General features: G+C 42.5%; 1 protein-coding gene across 1 annotated transcript in view; it reads right to left on the bottom strand.

Annotated features, from left to right (window-relative positions):
* LOC149459673 (uncharacterized) overlaps nt 1–20,632 on the bottom strand; it is a 96,445-nt gene that overhangs the window by 41,876 nt on the left and 33,937 nt on the right. The window contains exons 2-4 of the mRNA XM_089680828.1: nt 10,244–14,884; nt 795–855; nt 596–678 (exon numbers count right to left, since the gene is read on the bottom strand). Of these exons, the coding sequence (XP_089536954.1) occupies nt 596–678; nt 795–855; nt 10,244–14,873 (4,774 nt within the window). The 5' untranslated portion in view covers nt 14,874–14,884. The remainder of the gene's footprint in view (nt 1–595; nt 679–794; nt 856–10,243; nt 14,885–20,632) is intronic.

The following is a 20,632-nucleotide window of genomic DNA, read 5'->3' as shown; positions in this document are numbered from 1 at the left end:
GTCCTGGGAGACCGGATATAGTGAATGCAGGGTCCTGGGAGACCGGATATAGTGAATGCAGGGTCCTGGGAGACCGGATATAGTGAATGCAGGGTCCTGGGAGACCGGATATAGTGAATGCAGGGTCCTGGGAGACCGGATATAGTGAATGCAGGGTCCTGGGAGACCAGATATAGTGAATGCGGGGTCCGGGGAGACCAGATATAGTGAATGCGGGGTCCGGGGAGATCAGATATAGTGAATGCAGGGTCTGGGGAGACCAGATATAGTGAATGCAGGGTCCGGGGAGACCAGATATAGTGAATGCAGGGTCCTGGGAGACCAGATATAGTGAATGCGGGGTCCGGGGAGATCAGATATAGTGAATGCAGGGTCTGGGGAGACCAGATATAGTGAATGCAGGGTCCTGGGTTTAGTAACACTTTACGTATCACTGCTGGGTGATGAGCATAGGATGATCTATATCACATAACCATTACAAAACCTTACCCCTCTCACATTTAATCTACAAAGTTCTGATCACCTTCTGCCATTAAATCCTTCTTTCCCACCAAATATCTTGTAATTGACATTCATTGGTCCTTTTACCACTTACAGGAGCGGATGAGGCTGGTGTACTGCATGTGAATACTGTGCGACGTATCAGATGTAGAAGGCTGAATCTGAGAACGTTTTCCTCTAATGAAAAAAAGAAAAGAAAAAGGCAACAGATAAAAATTGTACAACTTTTAGAAGCAATTCTATCAGAGGGCGTGTGCATTCTTTGTTGTTTGGTTTAATAGTTGTGTTCTCACCGGCGAAGGATAGCCTCTGGGCTTGGGCTTTTTGAAGCCTTCCTGGAACTCTGCTCAGCTTCTGCAGGAAAATAAAACCTCATTATTTAAAGATTCTGTTTTTTACCATTTTGGTGAGATCTCTGCTCATGTGTTTCTCAGACAGCACATCTGGCTGTTCCCAACACTCAAAACTCCTAGGTAGACTGTGACAAAGTTGGGAATTAAGACAAGGAGATCTTGATGTTGGCAAACCGAAGACATATAAGATGCCAGGGACTAACTCAGCCCCTTGGGCTCCACTTATAACTAAAATATCAACTTTGGGTGACATGACCCTTAAAGTCATTGACTACACTCTCAGGGCAGAAAGTGCTCTTGAGGCGGCTGTGGCTTGATTACACAAAACTGAATTTCAGTGTAAACTGTTCTACTAAACAGGAAAACATGCCGTTTGTGCTGAGGACAAAGTTTTTTTTTATGAACTTAGCTGACCTTTATAATCTAGATAACTATTTTACAGGATTTATATAGCGCCAACAGTTTGCTCAGCGCTTTACAATATAACGGGAGACAATACAGCAACAATACAGTTCAATACAAGAGGGTTAGGAGCAGGGGCGGACTGACCATTTGAGCACTCGGGCACTGCCTGAGGGCCCGGGGTCAGTAGGGGGCCCCATGAGATACCTTTCATAGGCTTTTTAAGGTGTGGGCGAGGACACAGGGGCCCCATGATCGACTATTGCCCTGGGGCCCCATGAGTTGTCAGCCCGCCCCTTGTTAGGAGGGCCTGATCCTGGGAGCTTACAATCTAAGAGGGAGGGGCTGGAGGTACAAAACGTAATAGCTGTGGGGGATGAACTGTTAGGAGGAATAGAAGATTCCGTTATTAGCTGAAGGCGGGATAGGCTTCCCTGAAGAGAGAGATTTTCGGAGATCGCCTAAAAGTGGGCAGAGTAGGAGATAGTTGGATAGATTGGGGTGGAGAGTTCCAGAAGATGGGGGAGGCTCTGGAGAAGTCCTGGAGATGAGCATGGGAGGAGGAGACAATATAGCAACGATACAGTTCAATACAAGAGGGTTAGGAGGACCGCCTGATCCTGGGAGCTTACAATAAAAAAAAAAAGTATGTGATATACAATGTACTATATTCAAAAAACAAATGGTTGATTTAGCATGCTTCCATGACCAATATTAAGAAAAATCCATATGGCTATTCTATCAGCTAATGGTCTGGACATTTGCTAAAACCCAATTTTTGCTTTGTACCAATACACAGTTCCACCTCTTGGATCCCTGATCAATAGGAAGATGATGTGTGGGAAACAGGCAAAAATAAAAAACAAACTTCAAATTGGGTGCAGCGCTAATCATAGATAAAATATGTACAAAAGTGCTTAAATGCAGAAATTTGAATAACTTATTCAAATTAAACCATATAAAGTGCTGATGGTATAAAATAAAGTGACATAAGTGTTAAAACATATGCAAACACACTGAATAAAGTGCACAATGTGCACTTATGTCACTTTATTTTATACCATCAGCACTTTATATGGTTTAATATGAATAAGTTATTGTTCAAATTTCTGTATTTAAGCACTTTTGTACATATATTTATTTATGATTAGCGCTGCACCCAATTATCTATAGGAGGTTTATGGTTGCCGTTGGTGTTCCAGCTGCTTTGTGTTTTAGTCCACCCTTTTCAAAAATCAAAAACAGCTTCAGACGTACCTCGGTTTACGAATTTAATGCGTTCTGCGGGACTTTCTGTATAGCGAAAAATTTGTAAGCCGAAACGCGGTTTCCCATAGGAATGCATTGTAAACCAACTAATCCGTTCCGGAGGTCAGAAAGAAGTAAAAAGTAAAAAGACTTTTATCTGTTCAAAACTCTTTATAAAGTGCACTTTAAAGGCATAAATACTGTACAGGGACATGATTAAAAATTAATTTGTAAATGCATTGAGAACCAATTAATCCATTCTGAAGGGCAGAAAAAAAGTAAACAAAAGTTTTTTCTTAGATTGTAAGCTCCAAGGAGCAGGGCCCACCTATCCCTCTTGTATTGAACTGTATTGTTGCTGTATTGTCTCCCGTTATATTGTAAAGTGCTGAGCAAACTGTTGCCGCTATATAAATCCTGTATAGTAATAATATTAATAATAATAATCTGTTCTAAACTCTTTATAATGTGCACTTTAACACCTTTCTTCCCAGCCTATAGCAGATTAGGACACTCGCCGTTGTGACTGGGTGTCATATGACATCCTGTCAAAACTTCCCGCTCACGCACAGTGGCACGATCTGTCACCGTCTATGTCCACAGGACACAGCCGATCACATATCAATACACCGGCCCATTGCCAGTGTCATGTAATCGCTGTGACCAATCACAGCGGATCACGTCAATTGTATACAATGGATGGCTTCCTGCCATGCCATCCATTGTATACAATTATGTTGTTAGCTTTGATTGGTCAAGCCAGTCACATGACACAGACAACAGGACCAATCACAGCCCATCTGTGTCATGTGATCAGCTTTGCCCAATCACAACAAAACATTGAATGATTTAGTTTCATTCAATTACGATTGTAAATATCAATTAAATACATTGGTATTAGCAATCAGAAAGTGTTAAAAAAAAATCCTGATCACTTGCCCAGAGTAGTTCAATATTTCTACGGTAACATTGTATTGCTTTGGTCACGGTGTGCCTCTCTTTTTGCAAGGTACCCTCCTAATGTTGGGGGGGGGCACACACATCACCCCTCCCTTTCCTGGCTGGCCAGGCTACATGCCAGGATAAGTGTATAGTAATTAAGGGGGGCATCATGCAGTTTTTTCCCTTTAAATAGACCAGGGGCGGACTGACAACTCATGGGGCCCCCGGGCAATAGGGATCATGGGACCCCTGTGTCCTTGCCCAAACTCAAAAATGCCTATGAAAAAGGTACCAGGGGCATCTCATGGGGCCCCCTACTGACCCTAGGCCCTCGGGCAGTGCCCGAGTTTCCAAATGGCCAGTCCGCCCCTGAAATAGACTGTACACATTGTTTGTAAACAATGTGTATCTCTTTAAGACAAAAATAGTCTGGGGCTCCACTCAAGATCCACAGCAGAGCCTTAGTCAGGCATGCAGCCTGGTTAGCCAGGAAAGGGGGGGGGGGCAGTAAGCATGCGGTACATTTGTATGATTCATACCAAGGCACGTGCTTAAAGGGGGAGAAAAAAAAACTGAGCAGGTAGGCTCTTCATTGACAAATGACATGTGATACCTCTTCTGCAATAAATAAACTTTCCTGCCTGCTTCCAATTATCTGTAGAAGGAGCACTGAGCTGTGCATGCCCAGCTCAGTTTACATTCCAGCAGAGTGTGCTTGAGTGCTGGGATGACTGTACTCCTGTGCATGCACGGGACTGACGTCATCCCACTCCAGCCAGTCAAGTTGGCCGGAAGACACCAGGGAAAAGATACTGGCAATGGTGAGGAACCTCAGACCAGGACCTCGGTCAATTAGATTGTTCAGCAAAGAAAATCCCAACGTCAATCAGTATACGTAATGCCTGACGACCAGGGGCGGACTGATAACTCATGGGGCCCCCAGGCAATAGGGGATCATGGGGCCCCTGTGTCCTTACCCAAACTCAGAAAAGCCTATGAAAAAGGTACCAGGGGCATCTCATGGGGCCCACTACTGATCCCGGGCAGTGCCCGAGTTTCCAAATGGTCAGTCCGCCCCTGCTGACGACTGTCTTCCATGACAATGCAGTCTCACTGCTCCACCCATTGCAAATGACAGGTCCCTGGAACTGATGGAATGTGCACAACAGTGCTGGGAAACCTGGATGACACCATTGTTCATATTTAGTAAATGATGTCATATGTGAACTCCAAGCCTCTTTGTTTACAGACAGAAGCAGGCCAGGGAGCTGTCATTTAACATTAGTCTTTTTTTATAGAAGTACGCTGCACAGGCGTGACACTTTATGTGCAGGTTTAAGGCATGTCCCAAGTACGGTATTTAAAAAAAATGTGTACTCTTAATCTTGTCCACATAAGGATATCCTCTCCCCAAACAGGGAACAGCCCTCCTGAGGATTCCCCCCCCCCCCTTCCTGACCAGGCCATTTTTTGCGTTACGGCGCTGCGTTACTTTAGCTGACAATTGCACGGTCATGCAATGCTGCACCCAAATGAAATTTAAGTCCATTTTCCTACTAATTGAGCTTTTTTTTTGGTGGTATTTGATCACCTGTGCTTTTTAATTTTTTGTGCTATACAAAAAAAAAAAAAAAAAGACCGACAATTTTGAGAAAAAAAGCAATATTTTTGACTTTTTGCTATTAAACATGTCCAGTAAAATTTAAAAAATCAAATTTCATCATAAATTTAGGCCAAAAAGTATTCTACTACAGGTCTTTGCTAAAAAAAATCCCAATACGTGTAATTTAATTAGTTTATGCACAAGTGGCGGTATATATACTGGAATTTTTATTTTTTTTCTACTAGTAATGGTGGCGATCAGTGACATATAGTGGGACTGTGGTTGATAGGGAACTGACTTGGTGTCACTGACATCCCCAGTGACACCAATACAGTGATCAGTGCTAATAAAAAGCACTGATGCTGTACCAATGGCACTGGGCAGGAAGGAGTTAACATGGGGGACGATCAAAGGGTTTAGTAAACAAACCGGGCTGGGACCCGGCGATTGACAGCCACGAATGGCGGTGCGGGTAAGGCGTGCGCTCAATTCCCAGAAATGCAAAATCACGCATATATACGTGATTTTGTGCACCCGTGCCATCCTGTAGCAGTATGTCTGCTATAGGGCGGTCAGGAAGCGGTTAATAACGATTTTTGCATTGGTACATGTCCCCATGATAGTGCCCAGCTAACTAGGCCTTTTTTAACTAAAAGGGGTTCAGAAGATTTTTTATTGGGTTTGCCAAACTTCTTGCAAACTGAACTTTGCTGGTTCATTAATCACTACTGGTGAGATTCAATTGGGATCCTGCTTATAAGAATCATGGGGCCCCCGGGCAATAGGGGATCATGGGGCCCGTTTCCTTGCCCAAACTCAAAAAAGTCTATGAAAAAGGTACCAGGGGCATCTCATGGAGCCCCCTACTGACCCCGGGCAGTGCCTGAGTTTCCAAATGGTCAGTCCGCCCCTGGATGTAGGTTATGGACAGAACCACCAGGTGAAATTAAAGGAAAAAAAAAACAAAAACCTGGAAAAAGGAATGGAGTCACCAAATCTCAGGGCTGGGCTATTGCAATGTATTTCCTTTTATTGGGTTTAGGTACACTTTAATTTTCTGAATACTTGCTAATATCAAAATATCTGTTTTGGGTGGACTGACTTTATTCTGTGCTATAAAAACAACAGGAGCCTCATGGCTGCTACAGGCAGGGCTGCTGTTAGAAACCACAGGGCCCCATACAGCCAACCTGGCAGGGCAACCCCTTCCAAAAAAAAAAAAACAGTTTACTATGCTTCAGTTATGAATGTACACAGTTAGTGATTGGTACTGATCACTCATTGTGTTCATTTGGGAAAGGAAGGGGCTGGTAAATGTGATGTATTTATCAGACCTTTTCCCCCCTCTCCATCCTGAAAGATCTTATTGTGTGCTTGCAGCTGCTGAAAGGAGAGAAAGAAAGCTGGCAGCATAGTGGGGGTGAGAGCACAAAGCGGGCCTGGGCAGTAGGGGGGGCAATTACTGGAACCAATCCCCGGTATGGCTATCTCTGCAGCAGCGGAAAGCCAGTGGGAGAGGAGAAGAAGCCAACTTGCAGCTGCTGCAATGAGAGTCGTACAGGGAATTGGTTCCAGTAATTACCCCCTCCTATCATACCAATCAACCTCCCTGCTACATCCAATTCACCCAGCTGCCTGGGCCCCCTGCTGGCCTGGGCCCCATATATGAGGACTGGTGATACCCCCTTATTCACAGCCCTGGCTACAGGCAATGCGCATACGTCTCTGACCATGGCTATTCCAGAAAAAAAACTAAATTGTATGTAAAGGAGACCCCTAAGACATGCAGAAGTTGGGAAAAACCATTTTAGAAACACAAGAGGTGCCCACATACAGTAAAATGTATCAGTTAGATGAGATTATGAGAGAAAAAATGCTTGGAAACATTGATAATGCCATATGAAAGTGTTTGAAACTGGATCGGTAAGGACCGGCTGTGACCCGGCGACTGACATCCGAGGCGGTGATCGGCAGGACAGATAGGGCGGCGGCGCGCCTCGCACGCGCCCCCTATCTGTTTACAAAACACACGTTTTAAAACATGGTTTTGCCTGCCCGTGCTGCCGTATTTCTACAGTGGCAGGGCGGCAGGTGGTTAAGGGAATCCCTTGGGGCCCTCTAGGTCACCAGATCCAGTGTCCCCATTGGGAGATTTCCACTTACTTTTCTGGGGACAATGCAAACTTTGGGATTTTCTTTTCGCGTTCACTTTCAATGATAATAGCAAACAGGACAAATAGAGTGAATCTCCTTAACTGGGGCAAAGACAGCAATAAAAACCTAATGTGTGTTCCCTCTCCACGCTGTCCAAAGCTAGAAATAAAAAGGTTTTGCCTTTAGGTATACTGTAAAATAAACAAAGTCCAGCTCCACCCAGAATTAAAATGGTATAATAAATCATATGTTGGCTTTGCAGCCCTCTCTGGGACGTCAGTAGAGGGATATCTTCAACTGTGTTGTAAGTTTGGTCCAACTGCACCACAAAGCCAAAAGGCAATGTCATCCTCCTTCAATTAACATCATGAGAAAGCACCAGTAATATGGCTTGTGGAAGAGTGTGGAAACACTACTTAAAGTGTAAAAACACCAAACTAATAAGTACGGCAAAAACATTGGATTCTTTGGGAACAGTAAGAGACCACATGATAAATTACAATCATTTATTGACATAAAAAGAGTCATCTATTCATAATAGGACCCATAGTACAAACATCATCCTCAAGAAAGGGGGCAAAAGCAAAGGAAATCATAATGACAGGCACAATGCCTCCCTCGTAGGTGGGAGGCTCGTAGGAGGGAGGCATTGTGCTTATTATGATTTCCTTTGATTTTGCCCCCTTTCTTGAGGGGGATGTTTGTACTATGGGTCCTATTATGAATATATGATTCTTTTTATATCAATAAATGATTGTTTGTAATTTATCGTGTGGTCTCTTACTGTGCCCAAAGAATCCAATGTTTTTGCTGTACTTATTAGTTCGGTGGTTTTTTTTCTTCTGTATTCATAAGGATTGGCACCAGGAAGCTTTTTTGGTTATTTTTCACTACTTAAAGTGTTTTATGGTTACAGGTCAGATCCAGACATACAAATTGGATGAAAATATGAGAACTGACAAACTGTTCATTAGATCTAATAATACTGTAACAAGTATGACTGTAGGCAGGTGTAGGATGACCTCCCTACACAGATGGTGCTGTCGCAACCACCCTGCAGGGAGGGTGGAGATCAGGAGAAATGCACATTCCTCATAGGCATCCATATGTGTCATTGGGTGGGCTGCAATCTGATTGGGCACTGCCACCCAGATGACCCCTGTGGTCATCTTTAGTGAGGGCAGTACTTATAAAAAGCACTGGCTCCCTGCAGTTGGCACGCATTTTCATGTGGTTAGGTCAGGGACAGGAACCTGCTGGACAGGGAGACTGTGCCTAGGTAGGGAAAGTTTCCAGAGGAGGAGGGGCAGCATAGGGATAGTCGTCAGTGCTGCAGTGGGGAACCTTTCCGCTACTAGTTCTTTAGTTCTTGCTCTAGGTGCAGTTGACCTCTGAGCATCCTAACTTTCCTAATTTAGCACCCTCCTAGGAAAGCTAGGGGGAGCTAAGTGGATCATTTTTTAGTAGGAGGCCGAGTAGCAACCTGGGTGATAGTCAGAGGGTTCAAATTCGGGTCAGGGCTGAGAGGCTTTGCAGATCAGCTCTCTGATACCTCCCCCCGATCTAGAGACTTGGAGACGTCTCTAGAAATCGGTGGGCAGGGGTGAGGAGTGGCTGATCTGTATGCTTAAGGGACCCTGACCAATCCCCAAGCAGGAGGCTTGGCAAGGGTTTTGGACAGCCTTTAAGCATAGGTGAGTCTACTCTGAAGCAGGGAGTGTTTGGGTGGAATATGTGAGAGCAGGAGGCCTGGAAGGGGGTCCAATGGGAAGGGGCCTACCTCTAGGTGGGATCTGGACAGCAGGAAAGCTGCACCTCATTGGCCCCCTAAAAGGGCCACCTGTGGAACCAAGGAAGGAGCCAGCCCAGCAGAAGGCCTGAGGGCAGCTGCCAACCTACAGCTTGCAGAAGAGGGACAGTGAGTACTTCTACTTCCCCAGGATCGTAGTAGGGGTGATGACAGAGTATGGAACCTAACTAGCCTCCAGCTGGACTATGTTTTAAAGCAGCAGATTCTAGATCCCCTTGTCCAGGGATTCCTCCGGACAGCTGGATAGAAGAGAACTATCTGGTGTTTGGGGTGGTACAACAGGAGAGGCTGGAGAGCTCTCAAAGAAGAAAAACCCTTCTATGGACTTTTACATAGTTTCAGAAAGTTGTCCTCTGTTTAACAATTCCTTGGGCATCCTATGTATCCCTCGACCCCATGCAATTCTCAAATAAAATCCAATGTACAAAATGGTCAAGGACTGTTTACTGTCTCTGGAGTGCAAGACTGGAAGGAAATGTGTGTTGCCTGGTTTTGCAGGACTATAGGGGGCCCCAATCTTCAGCAACTTTTAAGGGGGTAGTGCTACATTGACAATACATTGTCTGCAACTTCAGACCTCTGAGTATGTCAACCTTCCCTCTGGAGTGCCTACCATCCAGCCCCCTCCCACCTATATGATGTACAACTCCCCACAATGTGCTATCTGGCTTTCAGTAGACTGTCGCAATCAAAATCTTCATGTGTGGGAGATAATTCTGCAATTTTTATAAATACAGTTACCATCAGAATGTATATTATGTTTCTTGCTGTTTGTATTGATTGTATTGAAGGCTAGGTTCACACTATCTGGGTGGTTGTGGGTGAAGAAATCACAGATGTTTCCACACCCACAACCACCATCAGCCAAACCACATTGCTCTTTAGAGACTCTCAGGGCTGCCATGGCACCCCCTTGCATCTCAAACCGCAGCACATTTGCAGGTGCCAGAACCACAGGGAAAGAGCATCCCTGCGATTTCCGGGCCCCTGGGTTTCCAAAATCATGCATGAACCTTTCAAATGAATGGGCTACTGTCCCCTCCCAAATGCTGCCTGCAAACCTGCACAGATGTCAACCTAGGGTAACACTCAAAACATAGGACCTTTGGATTGTAGGAAATTACAGTAACAAATATGACCATCTTAAGACTGAGATTTCCTCTTATTTATAGGTGAAACATATTGAAAAGGAATATTTTTTCCTTACAACAGATAGAATCTTGTACATACCTGCCAATCTTTCCAGTGGAGACTTGCTAATTTTTTGACCAACGTCTTGTTCATTGATTTTCGGCTGTCTAGGCAAATGTCTTGTGTTGCTGGAGATATGGACCTTGGTACCAGCAGGCCTTGAGCTCTTTTCCAAAGAGCTTGTTGCTCCTGAAGGAACCTCCTGTGGGATTGTGGGCAGCACCTTGTTACCAGCAGGCCTTGAACTCTTTTCCAATGAGCTTGTGTCTCCTAAAATAACTTGGGGGATTGTGGGTAGGTTCATGGCACTAAAGCGCTTGAAAGGTGGAATGGCAGCAGTGTTTTTCTTGTGTCTTACAGTAGGCCGTCTTACCAAGGGATTTTCAGAGTGGCGTAAGGGGCGGGGAGGAAGCCACACAGGGGCAACTGGGTGAGCAGCTGGTGGATCGGTGGCAGTGGTCTCCACGGCTGTCTCATGAGGCGCAGGAGTTTTACTCGGTCTGTTTATGGTGGGAGGCTGCTCACCTTTCAAGAGAACCTCTGTATCATAAGGTGGAGAGGGTGTCCTTCTCTTATTTATGTTTTCTTTCCCATGTGGTAACAGGGTATTGGACTGGTAGAACCCGTGTTCTTCTGTTCCTTTTTGAATGAAAAAGAGTGGATTGAATATCTGTATTGGAAAAGATGCACCATCCTGCTTTGGTGTAGCTTCCTCTGCCTTCTGCTCATCACTCATGTTGTAGTCTACTGGTGGGTACACTATGGAAGTCTGTGCTTTCTCCAGAGGTTTGATTTCTAAAATAGGTTGAGGCGATGTAGCAGTGAAGGATGAAGTAAAGTTGTCCAGTGGAGGTGTTACAGTTCGCAATCTGGGCCTAGGTTTCTCCTCATGTTGGTCATCCTGCTGGGTACTGTCTTTTTCCTCTTGATCATAGCTAAGACAAGGGTCTGTGTTACTACGCTGCCTTTTAAGTAATGGCTGGCTATCAACCCCCATGTCCTCCTCTACTGCATGCTGACCAGCATTTATACCTGAATCCACTTTGCCCTGATCATCAACTACAGGTCCTCCATGTGATAAAGTTATGTCTGGTAAAATTTGTTCAGCTGCAACGGTCAACATTGCTTCCTGTGCAAATATTTTATCAGTTTCTGGCTTGGTAAACAGTTTAATCTTGGGGGAGAAGGTGCCAATTTTGAATCCCCTATCAAAAATTAATCCTTGGTTAAAACAGTCTGGCTGATCCTCAGCAAGTTCTTTATGGTCTTCTAAAAACTGTGAAAACTGCATCCCGATTTGAGACCCCACAATTCCTGCCGCTTGTATAACACCTTGAATTTGTTCTTGGCCTTTTATTGTTTCTATTTGGAAGCTAGGGGCTAATGTTTCTTCCACTGGTGAATTAATTTCTCTGTATACAGAGTCAGTGATGTCCTTATGATGGGAAATGCCATCTACCACATCGAAATTTTGCATGTTTGTTGGTTCCTCCGGTTCATTGACTACATCCAAATTTTGGAAAGCATCATTTGAGAAATCCACAAGCCTCATAGGTATAAATTGTACGAGCATACCAGGATTACTGTTGGTCTCAGTGTCGCTCAGATTCAGGGCTTTTTTTGATTCACCTTCCTCAGTTTCTTTGTTCGTGGTTTCATCTAAAGGCACCTGCCCTGCAGTGCCAACCTTGGTTTCAATATCAGTAGTTAGATCCATATATACGTTTCCATCATTAATGGAGACTGCTTGGTCATCGTCAATTTCAAATGATCTTGTGGGGCTTACTGCCTCTAGAAGCTCCTCAGAAAACTTTATTTTGGCCCCTAAATTGCTTGCTTTTGCCTCTGTTTCTCCAGAAGTTGTATTTGAACTTTCATCTTCTAGCCTCATAGTATCTATGTCCTCTTTTGGTGCTTGCAGCCCTGCCTCTTCGGCATGCCAGTTTATCCCATCCCCATTAGGATCAGAATAATTTTCCTTAGCTGTACTTTCTTTTACAAAATACTGAATATTTGGAGGGATTTCTGAACTCTCTCCATAAAGTTCTTTGAAACCAACCAACATGCTTGGCTCTACACTCTCCTGATTTGCTCTCTGTTTTGCTAACTCTCTTTCTTCAATGGAAGGCTCAATCGAGATTGTCTCGACAAAGATATTGTCCTTCTTCTGGGTGTCTCTATCCTGTTCAGTTGTCTCTATAAAGCTGGCAGTTCCCTCTTCATTTTGTTTCTTTATACTTTCAGACTCAAATGTCTCTTTCATTGTATTTAGGATCTCTGTATGGTCAAAAGATGGGATAACATCCACACTTTCTTTATAGTCAAACGTCTGTATACTATCTGCAGCTGCCTCATGCTCAACTGCATCTCTATTATCAGTATGAACTTCTTCGGTAATGGACTCCTTGTAATCAATGCACGTCTCTTCCAAGGCAAGAGGTGTCTCTACATTAAACATCTCCATACTTCTGGCATCATTTGTCTTTTTGCAGGCACTTTCTGTGTAATCTCCTAATGTGTCTTCATTTCTAGTCCCTGTAGAAGACACTTGGATAACATTTTCTTTATGGCCAACCTCAGTGTGTTCATCGGCTATCTGAGGGTAGACAAACTCAGTCTCTTCACTGGCTCCACTTATTTCTTGGCAGCCTGTCCCTGTGCAAACATCCTCAGACTCTTTGCTTACTGTGCAATTGGTGTCTTCAGCAAGCAGCTGACTTATACCCTCTTTTTGGTCAGGTGCTGTTACTTTACTAGCATTGTCTTCTCTGACACACTCAGTAAAGTCATTCCCAATCTTGTCCTCCGTAATCTCTTTTTGGTCAACACTGGAGTCTTTGTTAATAGCTGATTGACTGTCAACCACTCCCTCGTTATTGACCATCTCAGTTTGGCTATCTACATCCTCCTTAGAGGTGTTTGTATCAAGCGGACCTTGTTCTTTGACAGTGACGTAGCCTGAGTTTTCATTTACCTCAAAAACCTTTGTGGTACAGCTTGCTTCTAACTCTGCCCTCTGTGTTTGGTCAGACATAGACTTTGCTTCTTCACCAATAGTGTCCATAGTGTGAGACTCTCTCTCCCCACTACCACTGTAGTCAGTGTCATTTAAAGTCTTATCACTGACTATCTCAACAAAAGGTCCAGTTTCATAATGGATATATATCCCATCTTGAGTTACTGTCCCCTCACAGTCTCTCTCATCTTCGTAAGGCCCTGGTTCCCCACTTAATGTTTCTTCAATGTAAGGTTCATTTGTGCTAGCTGGAAACACGGTCACCTCACTAGCAGACTCTTCAGCACAAGACTTGGGAAGGTCAAGGACTGCCTCTTCAACATGATGCCCTGTTCCATCACTAAATGCCTCTTCCATTGGAGGACTACATTGCTCACTAAGTATCTCTACATTAGAAGGCTCACTCTCAATGCTGACTAGCTCATTACTATAAGAAACTATAATGTCTGTCACCACTAAAGAGTCTTCATTGTGAGGAAGTGTCTTGTCAGCATGAGGTTCTTTCACCTCATGGACTGGCTCAATCACCTGAGGCTCAGCCTCTTTACTTGCTGTATCATTCTTCTGAGGTTCTATCACATGATTAGATTTCTCTTCCATTTTGGTCTCGATGTCCTTAATAACTGGTTCTTCATTAAGAGAACCATTCTCCTCAGGAGACCTAGTCCATTCACGGACTGCCACTTCATCGTGAAACCCACTTTTTTCATCATGAGTAAAAGACCCTTCAGTGCCAGGCTCCCCAACAGACTCCTCATCATTCAGCTCTGTATTAGAAACAGAAGACATAGCCTCAATAACCATCTCTTCAACATTAGGATCAGACTCTCCAACAGACTCCTTATTTAATTTTTCAATATGAGGCTCTGTAGAAACATAAGACACAGTCTCTTCAGTGACAGGGTCAGGCTCCTCATTCACTGTCCCTTCTTTGAATTCTTCAGCAGCCTGAGCTGGTATCTCTTTACTTTCAGTCTGGCTAACATCACACAAGGATTCCATGCCAAAAGTGTCAGCAGGTCTGGTTCCATGAGTGAAGGCCTGCTCACTATGAAGACCCTTAGTAGAAGTCCTTTCACAACATTGCTCTATCTCCTCTTTCAGTTCTCCAGTTCCTTCACTTCCAGTTTTCTCCAGGGGACCACTAGATATTTTTAAACTTTTTCCAGTCTCCTCTTGACTGGTATCGTCCATTTTTCCATCATGATCCAGATCTTCATTTTTCTTTTCTCCTTTAACATCAGTGGTCTCCTCGTATGCAACACTTGCCTCACTCGCAGTCTCCCATTCCCCACTCTCATCATCACTAGATATGACCTCCAGCTCTGTGTGTCTCTCTGGATTGTCTGTCTCAGCCACTTCCTCATGAGCCTCTAGTTGAATCAAGGAAATGGCATCCAACACTTTATCTAGGTTATCATTGGCTGGTGACGTGCCAAGTAACCCTTGACCAGTTGTTCCTTTATCACAAGGCGGTGAGCTGGCTTCTGTCCCAGTATTTCCAGTTTCACAAGTCAGCATTTGCTGCAAGGTGTCCTCCTTAAATTGTGAGTCATTATCACTGTCTCTGGCCTGTGGCCCTTCTGTGATTGGCTCGGAGGCTGTTGTGGACCTTGCAAGGCTGTTCCCTTCCCCCTTGTTTGAGGTTTCCATGGTCACTCCATCTACAAGCAAAAAAATAAAAAATAAAAAAAACAGACAATCAGAAAAGAGGCTAAGTCTGAATATAACAATAGTAAAAAAACCAATAAAATAATAAAATGTCGTCAGGAACTAAATTGTGCCTATTGACCTTCACGAACAGTCTCCTTATCTCACGTAGCATTCAGAAGAACCTAGTAGTAAACACACTTTCATGAGGATTAAATAGCACAAACTGCTGGCGACACAATATTTCAGTGACTGAGATTCAACATGTTAAAGGGAGTTGTCACCAGAAAACAGGAACAGAGGGGAAATCTTCCAATGGGGACGCTAGTTAAGGTATTCCCTCACTTTGGAGGGATTCCTTCTGACTTCCTTTTGTGGCTATGAGACAGGAAGTGAAGCAAAATCTCCCTAATGGAACCCAGATTGCAAAAAAAAAAATAAAATACATAAAAACCGGAGTTATACTCCCTTACTCCATCCAAAATTAAAAAAAAAAAGTTTTTCCGTTAGAACTACTTTAATTAAAGTAGATGTAAGCACAAGCAGTGAATCTTCATGTAAAGTAGGACTAAATGCACAACTTTTTTTTTTATATTATTTTTTTTTTATATTTTGGATGGAGAAAGGGAGTATTACCCCTGTTTGTATCTTTTTTGTTTGCCATCTGTGTTCCATTGGGGAGATTGCCCTTCACTTCCTGTCCCAGGAGAGGAAATCCCTTCAAAGTGAGGGAATCCCTGGTTTTCATCAGGGTCACTTTTGATATTAAATGGTAAACATGACAAATAAAGAGTGTGAATCTCCCTAATGGCGCACAGACAAATTTAAAAAAATTTCCTTTAGCTATCATTTGAACAGGTAATTCTCAATCTTTTTAAATCTATGACTTTCATTAACCACTTGACCTGCGTAAGACTTACCCCCCTACATGACCAGGCCATTTTTTACAATAACGGCGCTGTGTTACTTTACCTGACAATTGCGCAGTCATGCAACGTTGTACATAAATTAAATTGATATTTTTCTCCCCCCACAAAATTTCTTTGTGGTGGTATTTGATCACCTCTGGGTTTTTCATTTTTTTGCGTTATAAATTAAAAAAAGTCCAAATTAAAAAAAAACAAAAAACTATTTTTTACTTTCTATTAAACGTATCCAATAAAAAAAAAAAAAAAAATCTTCATAAAATTTAGGCCAAAATGTATTCTGCTACATATTTTTGGTAATAAAAATTCCAATAAGTGTATATTTATTGGTTTTTGCAAAAGTTTTAGCGTCTAAAAATGCCGGTACATATACACTGGATTTTTTTTTATACCAGTAATGGCGGTGATCAGCAACTTATAGCGGGACTGCGATATTGCGGTGGACAGTCTGACAATAACTGACGCTTTGTGGGAACCAGTGAAACGAATTCAGCAATCAGTTCTAAAAATATACACTGATTACTGTGTGAATGACACTGGCTGGGAAGGGGTTAAACATCTATGGCGATCAAAGGGTTAACTATGAGCCTAGCCAGTGTTTTTGTGTAATGTGTTAGGTGTTTTTACTAGGCAATCTGCTAGATTTTATTCCCTGCTATATATTTGACCTATTTACAGGTAAAGTTGATCCAGGGAATATCCGATTGCCTCTCCGGGGATCAGGAAGGAAATTTTTCCCTGCAGGAGCAAATTGGATCATGCTTTGCTGGGTTTTATTGCCTTCTTCTGGATCAACTGTGGGTATAGGATTGTAATTTTTTTTTTTTTAATGGTTGAACTGAATGGAGATTTTTTATATATATATATATATATATAGATATATATACCTATAATATACAATTTTTTCCCCTGCAGGAGCAAATTGCATCATGCTTTGCTGGGTTTTATTGCCTTTCTCTGGATCAACTGTGGGTATAGACTTATACATTTTTTTTTTTTTTAATGGTTGAACTGGATGGACTTTTGGTCTTTTTTCAGCCAGACTATCTATTTATATATATATATATATATATATATATATATATATACATACACACACACATATACACACACACACACTGGGGCGGACTGACCATTTGGAAACTCGGGCACTGCCCGAGGGCCTGGGGTCAGTAGGGGGCCCCATGAGATGCCCCTGGTACCTTTTTCATAGGCTTTTTTGAGTTTGGGCAAGGACACAGGGGCCCCATGAGTTATCAGTCTGCCCCTACAAACATACACATCTATAAAACACACACACACACATACATACATATATATATATATATATATATATATATATCATATACAATTGCGACAGAAGTCATATTGTAATTGAATGTTAATAAAAATGTCATTTCCTGCTTGTGTGATTGGCTCACTGATTTCCCCAGAAGTCTGCACTAAGATACGAGTCAGATTTTGGGCATCTCCTGCAACAAACATTTTTGGTGAGATACTCCCAATAGGAAATCACGTCCAGAGGGATGCAGACCCTGCCACTTTCCTCAGAGCCCTGCAGGTGCAGTAGCTGATTGGGAATTATGAAACCACTCCCATTCAGATTCACTCTGCCATGGACACAGACAAACAAAACAGCTCTTCAGAATCTGCAACAATGCTTATTCAAACCCTTGCAATGTAAATTGATCACCCAGAGGGGGATGTTTTTTCTCAACAAAAGTGGAGTTACTCTTTAAAAATGAAAAAAATTGCAACCCCGTTGCCTTGCACACATCCGCAAGTGCTAAAATGCAGGGTATCTAAACAGCAACTGCGCCACATGTGAGATATCACGGAGAACAATAATTCTAGGGCCGTAATTTGCGGTTAAAGATCCAGGTAAAAATCGGTATTTTCCCATGCAGGTGGCGCTTTCCCAGCACTGCATGGGTTCAATGCTCTTTTTTGTCTAGGGGCTCGGAACGCAAAGATATACTTACCTAATCCGCTGATCCTCCAAGCATAGGGCCGGTCACCAATGCTCCAGGCCCCTTCATGTGCTAGAGGTCTTGTGAATGGACTGTTCCTGACCTCATCTCGCCTATAGAATGACTACAGAGGTGAGGAACAGTCCACTGCTGGACATGGGGGAGCACTGTTTTCCGGAGGATCGGAGGATGGGGCAAGTAAAGCTTTTCCCTGAGCCCCTGGACAAAACAAGCAGTTAACCCGTACAGTGCGTGCACAGCTCCACTGCATCCCGGAATAAAAGTTTGCTTTAAATGATAACTTGTAAAGGATTTTAAGGGCTTGTTCACACTTGAATAAATTTCTAACTCCTTCAAAACGCCCCTATAGCATTAGACAGGCATTTAGTAAGCTTTAGTATGGGCGTTGTGCAAGCGTTAAAAATGCTCCCCTATGCACGGTTTTGAGGCTTTTACAAGCATTAAAGACCCACTAAAAACACCTATAATAAACTCTAATGGTATTAAGGCCCCGCAAATGCCTGCCAGGCATTTGAAGAGCGTCACCATAGACTTGAATGGGAGGCGTTGAAAGGCTTCAACTCCTCCTGACTCAACATGAGGCTTCAGTTTTGCTGTGACGCTAATGCTTCCCCACATGGAAGAAAAATATATTTGAAATATATTTCAAAAATATTTTTCCCAAATATATTGACATATAATTGAAATACTACAATTTTGGTCATATTCGATACATTTAAAAAAAAATATATATATATATACATACATATACACACACATACACTGCATGTTGAAATGCATTTTTATATATTACAAAATATATGAAAAATATTTTTTTAAATATATTTTTTTTACATATATTCTTCAGGTTTTTTACATTGAAAAAAGTAATTTTTACATATATTTGTAAATGCATTTAAAAAAATTTAAAATTTGTATTTTTAAAAGACATACAGTATACTTGAAAATGTATTGTTAAAAATATTTTTCATATATTTTGTAATAAAAGCGCATATCAATAATCATTCTCTCTATATCAATATATATATATTGGCCAAAATTGTAGTATTTCAAATATATATTTTTCTTCCATATGGGGATGTTTTGCAAATGTCACCAGAACTGTGTGCTGCCCATAGTGTCATTTCCATTGGTGTTTGAGGAGCATTAAAAACGCCCCTTAAACGCCTGCTTTCAAAGCTAGCGTGAACTGAGACTAAAACTTCACCTATGGAAAATTTTGGTCATCATAGATTTTCACGATATAGCAGACACTTGCAATCCTAAGTGTTGACATGTTTGGTATCTCTTTACTCGATGCAACCCAACCTTATATATTTTACCAACAAATTGGGTATTACATTTTCTTTGCACTAAAATTCAGTTTACTGTATTTTTTTCCTAAAAATATGCATTTGATAAACAACTTCTCAAATATCTGGGCAGCACAGTGGCTAAATGGTTAGCATTTCCACCTGGCAGTACTAGGGTTGTTGGTTCAAATCCTACCCACAGCACCACCTGCCTGGAGTTTGAATGTTCTCCCTGTGCCTGCGTGGGTTTCCTACGGGTACTCCGGTTTCCTCCCACACTCCAAAGACATGCTGGTAGGTGAATTGGCCTGTCTCAATTGTCCCTAGTATGTGTATGTATGAATGCGAGTTAGGGACCTTAGATTGTACGCCCCTTGAGAGTTAGGGACTGATGTGAATGTACAATATATATGTAAAGCACTGCGTAGATTGACAGGGACAAGGGGCGGACTGACCATTTGGAAACACGGGCACTGCCCGAGGTCAGTAGGGGGCCCCATGAGATGCCCCTGGTACCTTTTTCATTGGCTTTTTGAGTTTGGGCAAGGACACAGATGATCCCCTATTGCCTGGGGGCCCCATGATCCCCTATTGCCCGGGGGCCCCATGAGTTGTCAGTCCGCCCCTGATGGCGACATATAAGTACCTGAAATAAATTAATAAATATCTGGCAACATAAAAAATTGCAACAACCATCTTTTTATTCTACAAGGCCTCGACTTCACCGTTTTTAGGGGGAGATTTTATGGCTAAAAATGCAGATGGTTTTTTAACATTTAGGCCGCACACACATGGGGCGTTTTTACAACCACTTTTAGGGGCGTCAGGCTTTTCGAAACGGCCCTCCATGTTATCCTGCATGTTTGTGCACACGTACATTTTTAGAAGCTTTTAGCGGTACCATTTACAAGCAGGAAGAAAAAAACCTCAGGGCCAGTGCTTTAAGGAGCAGCGTTTTGGCAGAAAAAACGCTTGATGTGTGTAAAACTGTCTAAAAGCGTGTTAAGCGCTTCAGCGTTAATTCATATAAATGGCCAGAATAAATGATTATTTTGCCCAATGAAATAAATTAATGCCCAAGCGCTTGAAGCTTGTAAACGCACCTAAATGCTGGTAAAAGCGTTAGACATCTTGACAAGCGTCAGGCTTTTTTTTTTCTGCCAAAACGCTGCTGCCAAGAGGAGGAGAGTTTTTAAACATCCTGTTTGCACGAGGATTGATTATTTTTAAACATGCAGATTTTTACATTTGTGTGAAAAATTAAAAAAAAAAAAAGCTGTGAAAGGGAACTGGTTAAATACGGGTGCAAATGTAGGCGGGTGTAATATATAAACAGGGACGGATCATTCTTTCTTTGGACAGGGTGGTAAGCCTCAGCAAAATAAGTAGCCATGGCACTGCACGCTCCCAACTGTAACAAGAACTCCTATACCCAAAAAAAAAGTAAAAGCGTTCACCCTTGAAAATAAATGTACATAATAACTAAACTCTTCTTTGTGACAAATAAATCAATCCCAATCTTATCCTATATACAAAATAACTAAATAAATAAA

Source organism: Staurois parvus, unplaced genomic scaffold (assembly GCF_062004578.1).
Source record: "Staurois parvus isolate SC_StPar_1 unplaced genomic scaffold, SC_StPar_1.0 ptg000250l, whole genome shotgun sequence".
In the NCBI taxonomy this organism is placed as follows: domain Eukaryota; kingdom Metazoa; phylum Chordata; class Amphibia; order Anura; family Ranidae; genus Staurois; species Staurois parvus.
The sequence above is the reverse complement of the archived record's forward strand: the minus strand, read 5'-3'. Positions and strand labels throughout refer to the sequence as shown.